The sequence below is a fragment of the Phocoena phocoena genome, chromosome 15 (genome assembly GCF_963924675.1).
Source record: "Phocoena phocoena chromosome 15, mPhoPho1.1, whole genome shotgun sequence".
NCBI lineage: Eukaryota > Metazoa > Chordata > Mammalia > Artiodactyla > Phocoenidae > Phocoena > Phocoena phocoena.
In genome coordinates, this window is record NC_089233.1 from 87,517,572 (window position 1) to 87,530,612 (window position 13,041).

Sequence of the window (13,041 nt, forward strand, 5' to 3'; positions counted from 1 at the left end):
ACATACACCCCGCACAAGCCCTACACAGTCGGCTAGGTGTGCCGTCTGCTCAGGTGTGTTAGGCCCTGCCCCGGGGCCAAGGCGACTCTGAAGGGCAGGGTGGGAGGCTCAGGGAGGAAGGGGACCCATGGGTCCTGCTCGTACAGGCAGGTCTCGGAAATGCATCGAAAACACGCAGTAAGCAAGGCCGCCCCTGCTCAGTTTTGAGGTCCCCCAGGGCTAGTCCAGGAGCACATCGCCTGCCCGCCGCACCAGGAGCGGGCGCTACAGCACACGCGCTCGCCGCGTCTCTGTCCCCTTAGCCGCGGTCCAGAGCCGCCGGGAGCCGCCGGAAGTCGAGTTTCGGAAACTTCCGCCCAGGGAATCCGCGGTGGGCGGGGCTACGTGGGACCACGCGCTCTGCTTCCGGGGCGCGGGTGACGCGGGCCGTGATCCTTCCTGTTCCAGAGCCTCGGACGTGTGTGGTTTTTCGCCTCCGGCCGCGGCCTCCATCCCTTTCCTTCTTGGCCGTCGCCGTCACCGGCGCCATGAACAAGAAGAAGAAGCCGTTCTTGGGCATGCCCGCCCCGCTCGGCTACGTGCCGGGGCTGGGCCGCGGGTGAGGCCTGGGGCGGGCCGCGCGCTGGGGCAAGGGGCCCGGGTCTGGGCGGCCGCCGACAGCGACGGGGAGGACGAGAACAGGGATGGCGCGGGGTTGGCCTGATCTTGGTGAGAAGAACGGCGCTCTGGGTTAGAGCAGACCCGAGGGAGGCTGTCTGCCCCTAGGAGGCGGGACGCTTGGGTTTGAAGCGACGACTCTGAGCCCGGTTTCTGTGCCCGGGGTGGGTGGCAGCACCGTCTTGCGAGTCTGCCGTGGCGAGGACGCAGATCTCCGTCAGGTAGTCGGAGCTCTGTGGCTACCCTTGCACCCCGCCCCCCCAGGCCGGGCAGACCGGCCCCCCCCCCCCCCATTCTTGACTTGAGCGTGACTGATTCTCTAACCACGATCCGGGCTGGAGTCCTCTGTGTGGCCTCTCACGGTGGTACCTCATTCTTCCCCTGAGGTGCTGGTGGTCACATTGCTGCTTCTTCAGACTCTCTACTCCCCAGGGGTAGGGATGGCATCTGTGAGCCTTGTGACTGGGTCCCCCAGGTCAGATGACTACCATGTATTGTTGAGTACGTGAGCAGGCGTCATCGCCGTGTTTGTTTGTTATTCGTTTGATCAGGTTTCTCTTGTTGGGGGTATTACGTCCAGCGTTATCTGGGGCACACACAAGTCTGAGATCTTGTCTTCAGAGGACCTGCAGTTTACTAGGGGAGATGAGGTGTTTGCATAAATAAGTACATAAAGAGGAACAGATTTAGAGTTCTGGGGTTCCGGCGATCAACATCTGAGCCAAGTTCAGAAGGACGTAGGGGTGTACAGACGTGGCAGGGTTAGAGGAGAAGCTGCTGCTTTGTGTGTTGGGCATTTGAGAAGGAAGATGAGGTGTGGAGGAAGAGGAAGGAATTGTGAGGAGTCTGTGTGGGTGGGATGTGTGGTGGGTGGCGTGGAGCTGCAGGGGCGGAGGGACCAGAGCCCCTGTAGGCACTGGAGAAGTAGACACCTCAGTACGCTGTGCTCAGAGCTGTGTTGAAGCAGAGGCAAGTTCCGTGCGGGGGTAGCTAACTTGGATCCCAGCTGTGATGGGAGTCATGGTCTCGGAGGAGGGATTTTGGCGGTAGACCCCGTAGAATTTAGAGACAGATGGGAGGGAGAGGGAGGCAAAGCTGATGCCGTGGTACCTGGGACGGCACTGCCACCATCGGCTGAAACAACCCAGAGCAACTGTAGGGCAGGCACAGAAGGGGAGCTCCGACTGGGCCACATTGGGTTTGGGGGCCTGCTTGGATTCAGAGAGAGGGCTGCTTGGCAGATTGTTGGAAACGGGAGACTGTGACCTGGGAGCAGAGAGGTCTGGTTCCCCGGGGAATCTCCCTCAAGGAGAATGTGGGGTGGCAGAAGGTAGCCTCAGAACCGTCTCAGGTTTCTCTCTTGAAGAGGACAGCTGTGTGGAGTTCACTGCTTCTGGGCTCTTTGGAGGTTTCCCGGAGGAGTTAGAAAAAGAGGTGTCATTAGGTGACAGCTGCGGAGGGTCTTGGCACAGGAACAAGGCCACTCAAATAAATGGGCATCTTGGGGTCTCCTGCAGTGCCACTGGCTTCACCACCCGCTCGGACATCGGGCCTGCCCGGGATGCCAATGATCCCGTGGATGACCGCCATGCGCCCCCCGGCAAGAGGACTGTCGGGGACCAGATGAAGAAGAGCCAGGCTGCGGATGACGATGACGAGGACCTCAATGACACCAACTATGATGAGGTGACTTGTGAGGGGCTCCCCGGCCAGCGTCCACGTTCTTAACCCAGTGTGCTGTTGGCATCTGTGATGAGTGGCTTGGAGTGGTGGGTCCATTGACTGTTCCAGCTAGTCAGGGGATAGGGGATAGCTCAAACAGAGTTTGAGAGGGGAGCAGGGCAAATATAAAGAAATGTGCCCTCCTGTGGTCTCTTCAGAAGAGATGCACTTGCACATATTAGAACTGTTGCATCGCTGCTGTGTCTTGGCTGGTCTTTAATGATGAAAATTTTAAGTGGAATTGGTAATATTTACCTTCTTTTGCTTTAGTGCTTATTTTCTTAACGAATTCATGTTTGGTCTGTTGAAGTCTTCTACAGATGTGTTACAACAGATGGCGTTTTTCCTCAGAGAAAAGTTTTTTAAAAATTCAATTTCGAGTAATTTTAAAGTTACAGAGAACTTTCAAAAATAATATGGAGACTTCTTGCATACTCTTCACAAGTTTCTCCCATCTCACGTGACCCTAGTACTATTATTATTTTTTTATTTGTAAATTTTTAAAAATTTTCATTTTTCTTGGTCGCACCGCATGGCATGTGGGATCTTAGTTCCCCGACCAGGGATCGAACCAGTGCCCCCTGCAGTGGAAGCACGGAGTCTTAACCACTGGACCACCAGGGAAGTCCCTATTTTTTAAATTTTTATTTATTTTATCTTTGTTTTTATTTTGAGGTGTAGTTGATTTACAACGTTGTATTAATTTCTGCTGTACAGCAAAGTGACTCAGTTATACAGATGTATACGTTCTTTTCCATTACGGTTTATCCCAGGATATTGAACTGGGTATTCTGTGCACCCTAGTACTGTTATTGAAACCAGGAAATTAACACTGACGCAGCAGTATTAACTAACCTGTAGATCTTACTTGAGTTCCACTGGTTTTTCCACCTGTGTCCTACTTGTGGCCCAGGACCCCACGCTGCACTTGGTTGTGCCTCCTCAGTGTCCTCTGCTTGGTGTGGATACTCTCTCTTTCACGCCCTTGACAGTTTTGAAGAGCGCTCATCAGCTATTTTGTTATCCTTCAGTTTGGGTTCGAGTGATTGAAAAACATTGTTGAGCAAGCATTTTGCAGCTAGACGTGTTCTATTATTGATGTTTCTGTTGGTGGGGGTCGTGTTGGAGAAAAGCTGACACTCTTAAGTATGTCGTTTGGTTCTCAGTTTAACGGCTATGCTGGGAGCCTCTTCTCAAGTGGGCCCTACGAAAAAGATGATGAGGAAGCAGATGCCATCTATGCAGCCCTGGATAAAAGGATGGATGAAAGAAGGAAAGAGAGAAGGTAAGACAAATTGTCGCTCTTCATGCTGTGTTTATCCAACTTAAAAAAAAGCGTTTGTTTGTTTGTTTTTGGGCTGCACCGCGTGGCCTGCGGGATCTTAGTTCCCCGACCAGGGAGCAAACCCGTGCCCCGTGCACTGGAAGCGCGCAGAGTCTTAACTGCTGGACTGCCTGGGAAGTCCCAGAAAGTTTTGTTTCGATTTATTTCAGACTCGGAGAAAATTTGCAAGAATAGGAGATGCGTCTGCTCAGCTTTGAGGCTGCCTGGGGCTTGGTCTGTGGCAGCCACACTTGGAAAACCCTGGACTGTTGCACAGAAGCCTTGGGGGCTGGGGACTGGAGTGGAGAGCTTAGGAGCTCCGTGTTTGACTTCCCAGAAATCGACAGAATTTGGGGGATTATTCTGCCTATGCATCAGGGTTACCATCTTTGAAATGGGCGTGGTGATGTTGATGAGTGTATATTAAGTAACTTGGAGGTTCACTGAAGATGGCAAATGACCATTGCGGTCCTCGTGGGCATGCGGCTGTGTCTTGAGAATCTTACTGCACAGGTCATTGTTGAGCTGGGCTGGTGGGGACGGACTCCAGTGAGCTGGAGGGTGCGAGGCCCAGGCAGCCTGTGGGAGGGGCACCCTCCGTTCCTGGGGGTCCGTTGGGGGAAGACCACTCCCCCGCAGAGCCCTCCTGTTTTCCCTCTGGGGCTCTCAGGTGGGTGTGTTGGACTGAACTTGGCCCAGCACGTCTGTCCTTGATGTTACCTCATTGGCAACTTTCTGATTCCTTGTCATTTTCTGGGGAAATATATGCAAAGTCAGCATAGGATCTTGCAAACTGTGATGAGTTTTATTGCTTCATAACATGTTTATATTTTTTACTACAAAAAGGATGCATTCTCACTCTAGAATATTAGGACGATAAGTTTAAGTGTAAGTAATGTTTATTCGCAAGCCTGGAAGGTGACGGTTAACATTTTGGTTGACTTTTTTCTTTCTTTTGCTCATTATACATAACAGTTTTCATTTCATAACTTGTAGAATTTTTAGTTTTCTCAAAATCATATTAGAAGAGTGAAGTACCGTTCTTCAGGGGAGTGTTTTAAAAGCACGTTATTTAATCAACGTGCACGAACTTATGCGTATCGTAATTTGGTGGTTTTGCATATTAAAGAAGACTTGATTCCAATCTTCTGGGATTCATTCATTAAAAAAATCTGAGTGATGTGGATACATACAGAAAATTGTTGTGTTAAGTGGTTTTAGGGAAGTGGTTGGCTTTTGAAAACTTTTCACAATACAAAAAAGCAGAAGGAACAGCGTAGCAGACAGGCGTGTGCCCCCACGTAGTCTGCACTATTCGGTTTGCACGTTTGCTTCTTCTGCTTCTGCAGGTGGGCTTTGCTGGCTCCCGTTGGGGTCAGTTCGCCCTGGTGCTGAGCAGTCCATCCTTGTTACCTGGTAGCCAGTCCGCATCCACTGTTCCCCGCTTGTCCCCAGAACTTTGTAGAACTGCCTTTTACGAGCCGTGACACAGTCAGCGCCACTCCTCAGGCATGTCTCCTAGCCACCATCACCCCTTTACGGGGCGGCACCCTTTTACCCGTTGCGCTCTCAGCGTTGCCTGCAGATTGGAAGCTGGAGCCTGAGGCTTGATTCGGATCCGGTGGAGCATCTTTGGCCAGAAAACCTGATGGTATCTGTGCGAGCTGCTTCCCGTCAGGAGCCGTGACGCCAGGCTGTCTCCAGCCAGTCGAGAGGTGTTTGTCTTTTCCAAGCACGTCGTTATTCACAACGCATTCAAGTTCCTGTCTAACCTTGTGGAGGGAAATATACATCTCAGCGTTGGGAAGCCCTGGCTGCCGGGCTCATGTCTACTCCGGTTTGCCTAACTTGGTCGATACTCGTCACCATTGCCCACGGCTCTTTGAGTTCACGTGTGACCTGGTCCTAAGTCACCAGGAACCCATTTGAGTGGGCAACTAGGACAACGGTTCAGCTTTTCTTCTGAGCTGAGTTATTCAGAGGATGGCCCTACCTTTGGGACTTTATAGAATTTTAAAGCAGTAAATATACTTGTGTTTAAATGCAGGTATTTAATGGAGTAAGACAACTTGCTTTTTATTTTAGTGAGTTCTGCATGTTTTTATCTGGTAGCGAGTTGAGTTATTTGTGAACGTATCCATTGTTGCCTTAAAATCGATTTGATTTAACTGCTAAGTGTGTGGAATCACTCTTTTTGGTGATTTAATTAGGAAGGGTGATAAAGTGACTGTTTCAGGATGGACATCCAGGATTTCTAATACATGCACACGTTTTACTTCTAGGGAGCAGAGGGAGAAAGAAGAAATCGAGAAATACCGTATGGAGCGCCCCAAAATCCAGCAGCAGTTCTCAGATCTCAAAGTGAGCAGAGGGGTGGCCTGCTGTTCCTCGTGGCCTTCCCAGCGGAGAACAGACGCTCTGGGGCACAGCTGATGAGACGAGCACAACTTTGCTCACTCTGCCCTTTCTTTAATTCAGAGGGTAGAAGAAGGGCCCTGCTTGGGTGTGCTTAATTATACGTGTGTGTGCAGAAGAGGGAGGACAGAGGAGCTGATTTTCTTTGTAACTTTGTAACTATGTCCATTTAGACATCAGGTTTTCTGAACTGCGTTCCCCGGGCTTTGACAGAACAATTTAAATCTGAGTGAAGTAGAGCAGATCCAACAGGTTGATTTTTCTAAGCAAAGTAGATAAACAGTGTCTGCATCAGAGTCCTTAAGGTATCATGATTTGGGCGATAGGGGTCAGGGAGAACATAATTTTTCTTGTGCATGTGCAATTCTGCCAGAGAATTAATGTTTGGGGGCCGGGTGTTTCCAGAGGAAGTTGGCAGAAGTCACAGAAGAAGAGTGGCTGAGCATCCCTGAGGTCGGCGATGCCAGAAACAAGCGGCAGCGGAACCCCCGCTATGAGAAGCTGACCCCCGTTCCCGACAGCTTCTTTGCCAAACATCTACAGACTGGAGAGAACCACACTTCGGTAGATCCCCGGCAGACTGTGAGTACCCACAGAGAAGGCGAACGGGGCTCCTTGTGTCTGGTCGGACAGATCAGGACGGGGGACGGGGGCAGCGCTGGAGGAGCCGGAGTATGTGCTCGTCCTGTGCCGCGGCTGAGTCTGTCCGACGGTTCAGACGTCGGGCTCCAGTGGAAAGAGTTTCCAGAGATGCGAATGAAATGCATGCAAACGCAAGCCAGCGTTTTGTCCTTGCTTCCCCCAGCAATTTGGAGGTCTGAACACGCCCTATCCAGGCGGACTGAACACTCCATACCCAGGTGGGATGACACCTGGATTGATGACACCCGGCACAGGTGAGCTGGACATGAGGAAGATCGGCCAAGCCAGGAACACTTTGATGGACATGAGGCTGAGCCAGGTGAGAGGTTGTGTCATGCGTTATTTTCCTACAGATCATTTTAAAGAATTTTTGGTTTTGCTTATAAAGCTAATTTATATTTGTGAAAAGTTCACCCTTTGAAGGACTTCGTCACACGTTAAACAGACCTGTGACATGTCCAGTTCCCTGTCCCGTTACACAGTGTGATGGGATTCTGCACGCAGGCTGGTGCGTGTGTCGACCCAGAGGGCGGGCACAGGTGTGCTGCATTTGGTGCCAGCAGCGAAGGGCCACCTGATGCGGTTCTCCTGCTCCCTTGGGGCGTGGGGTCTGTGGCAGGTGACAGAGGGCTGCCTGAGGAGCAGCCCAGACAGGCGCTCGTGACAAGCCACGTGCTTCCTGTTGATGTCGCTTAATGCCCTTCCCTCTTTGCATAAAAGTTAAACGTACGTGTGTTCCTCCTGCACCCTAGTGAATCCTTGTGTCCTTACGGGGCGTGCACTTGGTTCCGTGCTCTAGAAAACCCAGGCAGAGTGAAGACCCTTTCTCATATGACATGCACGTCAGAAACCGTGAAGGAAAATACTTTCAAATTGACTACGTACAAATGAAAAACTTTTGCACGATAGAAAGCACTGTAAAGTCAAGAGAAGCAGCAAATCGGGAAGGAGTCATGCACGTGGAAACCGGACCCAGAGTAGTCGCGTGTGTTGAAGAGAGTGCGGACCTGCACAGGCCAGGACGTGACCAGGGCGGCACACCCACACCACTGGGGAATGCTTTGTGTTAAACATTTTTATGGAAAAATTTCACACATACTTAGAAAAACAGCAGAGTGAAGTACTCAGCCATTCCTGTTGCTTCAGTGGAAAACTTAAATTTTAATTGAGCTTTTGCTATACTTGAGTTTTTTACGGTGAGCAGGTATTTTACGGTAAAAAGAATAAGTAGTAGCTTACAGATCCAAAAAGTTGCACGTTTTCATGCTACTAGATATGTATTTACTTTAAAGTTGGAGAGTAGTTCATTGTGAATATCATGATTTCGTCTTTGATTGATGGACCTTTTGGGTGGTTTCTGCTTGTTCGTGGTTACAAACCATGTTTTTTTTATTTTTTAATAAATTTATTGTTTATTTTTGGCTGCGTTGGGTCTCCGATGCTGCATGCAGGCTTTTCTCTAGTTGCAGCGAGCGGGGGCTGCTCTTCGTTGAGGTTTGTGGGCTTCTCGTTGCGGTGGCTTCTCTTGTTGTGGAGCGGGGGCTCCAGGTGCTCAGGCTTCAGTTGTTATGGCACGTGGGCTCTAGGGCACGCGGGCTCAGTAGTTGTGGCGCGCGGGCTTAGTTGCTCCGTGGCATGTGGGAATCTTCCCAGGTCAGGGATCGAGCCCGTCTTCCCTGCATTGGCAGGCGGATTCTTAACCACTGCGCCACCAGGAAAGTCCCACAAACCATGTTTTGATGAACTCCTCCTGCTTCTATCTTTGCAGATTTAAGTAAATATTTTTACAGTATCTTTAAAGTGGAATTGGTGGATTGGCATATTTTCACTTAGGTGCCGAATTGTCTCTCAAAGGCACGACATTCCACACTTGGCAACATGGGGGAGCTGGCTGTGCCATCGATCACCCCCCACCCCCACCCCGTTGGCAGCTCTGGTCTGGGGGCCTTTGTCTTTGTCTTCACCAATCTGGGAGGCCCATTCCCTCCAACAAGCCTCCATTTAATTTGCATCCTTGTGAGTGGTGAAGTTCAGCTTCATTTACCTTGCGTAGATCTAGTTTGTTGTTTATCCTTCACGCTTGTGTGTAAAATGTAGAGAAAAAATAGTAATGTTTTGTGCTAAGGTATGTATAAGGTAAAGCTTAAAGTTTTAGCCGTTACTGAGTGTAGAGCTCAGGGGCATTGAGCGCACGCACATTGTGCCCCATCTCCACCATCGTCCGCGGCGCTTCCTCGTCTTCCCAGACGGAGACTCTGTCCATATTAGACACGCACTCCTCAGCCCCTACCTCAGCCCCTGGCCCCACCGTCCTGCTTCTGTCTCTGTGGATTGACTGTTCCAGGGACCTCATATGAATAGATTCATACAGTATTGGTCCTTTTGTGGCTGGTTTATTTCACATACTTTCATTTATGTCCTCAAGGCTCATGCATGTTGTAGCAGGTGTCAGGATTTCCTTCCTTTTCGAAGCTGAGTGATGCTCCATCGTATGTATGTATAAGCCGCATTTTGTTTATCTTGTTATCTGTCCTGACACTTGGGTTGCTTCCACCTTTTGGCAATTGTGACTAATGCTCCTGTGAGCCTTGGTGTACAAATATCTGTTCAGTTTTCAGTTTCCGTTTTCAGTTCTTTTGGATATAAACTCAGAAGTGGAATTTCTGGGGCACACGGTAATTCTAGGTTTACTTTTTTGAAGAACCACCATACTGTTTTCCACAGCAGCTGCACCATTTTAGGTTTCCAGCAGGGCAGCACTGCACAAGCGTTCCAGTTTCTCTGCATCCTGGACAATATTGGTTACTTTTGGCATTTTGATAGTAGCCATCCTCATGGGTGTGAAGTAGTAGCTCATGGTGGTTTTTCATTGGCATTTCCCTGATTGGTGACGTTGAACATCTTTTCATGTGCTTATTGGTAGTTTGTATCTCATCCTTGGAGAGATGTCTATTCAAGTCATTTGCCCTTTTTTGGGGGGGGTGCGGGTTGGGGGGTCATGCTGCGTGGCTTGCAGAATCTTAGTTCCCCGACCAGGGATTGAACCCGGCCCTTGGCAGTGAGAGCGCCAGGGAATTCCCTGGGATTTGTGTTTTCTTGAGTTTTAAGAGTTCTCTGTGTATTTTGGATAACAGTTCTTTATCTGATATGTCTTTTCCAAATGCTTCCTCCTGGCTATAGCTTGTTTTTTCATTCTCCTGACAGTGTCTTTCACAGACAGAAATTTTTAATTTTAATGAAGTCCAGCTTATCAATTCTTATCTTCATGGATTGTGCCTTTGATGATGTAGTATCTAAAAAGTCACTGCCAAACCTCAGGTCATGTAGATTTCTTCCTGTGTTGTTTTCTAGGAGGTCTTTTTTGCCGGTACCACACTGTCTTCATTACTATAACTTTATAGTAAGTCTTTAAGTTGGGTCGTGTTCTCCGACTTTGTTCTTCTGCTTCAATGTTGTGGTGGCTGTTCTGGGTCCTTTGCCTCCTCTCCATGTGAACTTTAGAATCTGCTTGTCAGTATCTACAAAGTAACGGGGATTTTGATTGGGAATGTGTTGGATCTACAGATCAAGTTGGGAAGAACTGACATCTTGACGATACTCTCTCTCCATTGATTTAGTTTTTCTTTGACTTCATTTGTTAAGGCTTCGTAGTTTTTCCTCCTACAGGTCTTGTACGTATTTGTCAGGTTAACGTCTAGGTATGGTTGACCCTTGAACAGCGTGGGCTGTTGGGAGCACTGACCCTGTGCGCAGTTGAGGGCCGTCCACGGCCGTCGGTTCAGCCAGCTGCAGATCGTGGAGCGGTGTGGTATGTGCTGAGGGGAAAAATCCAGGTATAAGTGGACCCACGCCGTTCAAACCCGTGTTCAAGGGTCCACCGTGTTTCACAGTTTTGGGTGCTCTTGTAAATGTTGTTGTGTTTTTAATTTCAGATTCGACATATTCACTGCTGGTATGTAGGACGGTGATCGATATTAGCCTTGTATCCTGCAGCCCTGCTGTAATTACTTATTAGTTCTGGGAGTTTTTTGTTGATTTTTTTCAAATTTTCTACATAGATAATCAGTCAAGTTGCCTGCAAACAAAGGGAGTTTTCTTTCTTCCCGTCGCTTTTCCTCTCATCCTTTCCTTGTCCTGCTGCATTTTTGCCCACTTTTTACTCAGGTTGTTTTGTTTTTTGTCGTTGTCATGGTAACTTTAAGACACAACTTGAGAGAATGCTACAATGAACTGCTCCATGAAAATGTAAAGAACATTAGCTGAAATCATCAATCTTTGTGATTTCCGGGTTTCACTCATTCTTAGGTGGACCTTATGTTCAGTTAGGCTTTTCCACCCTGGGACTTTTATGTTTTCTTTTTTTTATAAAATCTTTGTTCTGTATGGGTGAAATTTGCTTATTATCGTTACAAACTATTGTTTGAGTTAAGGTTGTTTTCTTACTTAAAAGTTCCCATGCCCACTGGTAGTCGGGATTAGGGGAAGGGGCTCCAGGGACCCTCCGAGGACTTCGTTCCAGGCAGTCCTGGCTCTGTCCGACTAGCTGGGCTTGGCCTGTCTTGCAGGTATCTGACTCGGTGAGTGGGCAGACTGTGGTTGACCCCAAAGGCTATCTGACAGATTTGAATTCCATGATCCCGACTCACGGAGGGGACATCAAGTGAGTACCCTGCAGGGCCAGTGGCTGGGTGGGCTCGGCTTGCCGGGAATGTGTTGGATTTTATTTGAAAAATATGCAGCCAGAACAGGAGGTGGATGTTCTAAGAAAGGTAGAGCGGGGTCGTTTGATTTCTCCTTTAAAATAAATCTGTACCCGTTCACTGTGGACATTAAATTTGTTACAGATGACATTCCAAATCTGTGTGTGTGCCGAGCTAGCGAGCAGCTTGCCGATTGCGTCCCATGTTTCTGACCTTGACCTTGGGCTCGATGCCCGTGTGTGTGGAGGTGCCGCGGACTTGGAAGGGTGCCGACTGAGTTCTGACTTGGTTCTGTCGGCAGGGGCATCAGATGTGACGGTTTGGACACTGTCTGCAGTGGCACCCTCCTCCGGGCCGGGCGCCCTCAGCAGGTGGTGGCCTGACCCAGTGCTTTCTCGCCTGCACAGTGACATCAAGAAGGCCAGGCTGCTGCTCAAGTCTGTTCGGGAGACAAACCCTCACCACCCGCCAGCCTGGATCGCGTCGGCCCGCCTGGAGGAAGTCACTGGGAAGCTGCAGGTGGCTCGGAACCTCATCATGAAGGGGACAGAGATGTGCCCCAAGGTAGGGCGCCCGCCCCAAGCTGCACCCTGCCCCTGAGGGGCTTCAGCGTCTGGGCCGCGCAGGACACCGTGGGAGTGAGCTGGGCTTGGAGGGAATTGCCTGCCTTTTGGTGTTGAAGCTGCAGGCGGTGGGACAGGCGAGGAGGGGAAGAAAAGTTGGGAAAGGGTTTTTCCTGCTTATTTTTACTTGGAGTGAAAGCCTGACTGCCGCTACTTCAACAGGGAGATAACCTTAACTAGAGAGACCAAGGCTGGTCAGCCCTTCGCCCTCCCTGACGTCAGAAACCTGGAGGTGGGCCTGACTCTTAGGGGGTGTGATTGGATCAGCTCCAGAAAGTCCTGAGACCCTCTGAGGGACTGTACGCTCACTGTGAAGGCTAGGGCACCCTGACAGCCAGAGGTGCCCTGCGAATCCTTCCCCCAGGACGTTAGCATCAATCCGAACCTCCCAGGCAGACGCAGGGCTGCCTGCCTGTGTGTCTCCACCTCGTCGTGGGTTGACTTCCTACCCTGAGCGCCGGCTGTGCTCTCCTCACAGCGTGGTGGCGTGTCTTTCCCACGCAGGCACAGACGTGCTGTAGCTACGCTCCCCTGTGTGGGGCTTTCAGGGGGTCTCTGGCGCAGGCGTGCTGGGCGCCCAGCTCACCGTAAACCCCGGGCCCCGCGGGTGGGAGGACCCTGGCCCCCCTGTCTCCAAGGCTCGTGTGTGCCCTTCTGGGGTGCCTGCTGCCCCACCAGCCTGTGCGTACACTGTCTGTCCTGTTCCTTTGCCCTCCAGAGTGAAGATGTGTGGCTGGAAGCAGCGAGGTTGCAGCCTGGGGACACAGCCAAGGCCGTGGTGGCCCAAGCTGTCCGTCACCTCCCACAGTCCGTTAGGATTTACATCAGAGCGGCTGAGCTGGAGACAGACATCCGCGCCAAGAAGCGGGTTCTTCGAAAAGGTGAGCCTCCCTTAGGGACCCGGCAGGAGCGGCGCCGCCTGGCTGTGTACCTGGAGGTGGGGGGCAGCCCCACTGCT

The 13,041-nt window shown here is 50.5% G+C and overlaps 1 protein-coding gene across 1 annotated transcript in view; it reads left to right on the top strand.

Annotated features, from left to right (window-relative positions):
• The first annotated feature begins 518 nt into the window (after positions 1-518).
• The window catches only part of PRPF6 (pre-mRNA processing factor 6), a 34,531-nt gene continuing 22,008 nt past the window's right edge, over positions 519-13,041 (top strand). The window contains exons 1-9 of the mRNA XM_065892144.1: positions 519-598; positions 2,175-2,343; positions 3,546-3,664; positions 5,986-6,064; positions 6,524-6,700; positions 6,924-7,079; positions 11,326-11,420; positions 11,868-12,024; positions 12,802-12,964. Coding sequence (XP_065748216.1) covers positions 528-598; positions 2,175-2,343; positions 3,546-3,664; positions 5,986-6,064; positions 6,524-6,700; positions 6,924-7,079; positions 11,326-11,420; positions 11,868-12,024; positions 12,802-12,964 — 1,186 coding nt within the window. The 5' untranslated portion in view covers positions 519-527. The remainder of the gene's footprint in view (positions 599-2,174; positions 2,344-3,545; positions 3,665-5,985; positions 6,065-6,523; positions 6,701-6,923; positions 7,080-11,325; positions 11,421-11,867; positions 12,025-12,801; positions 12,965-13,041) is intronic.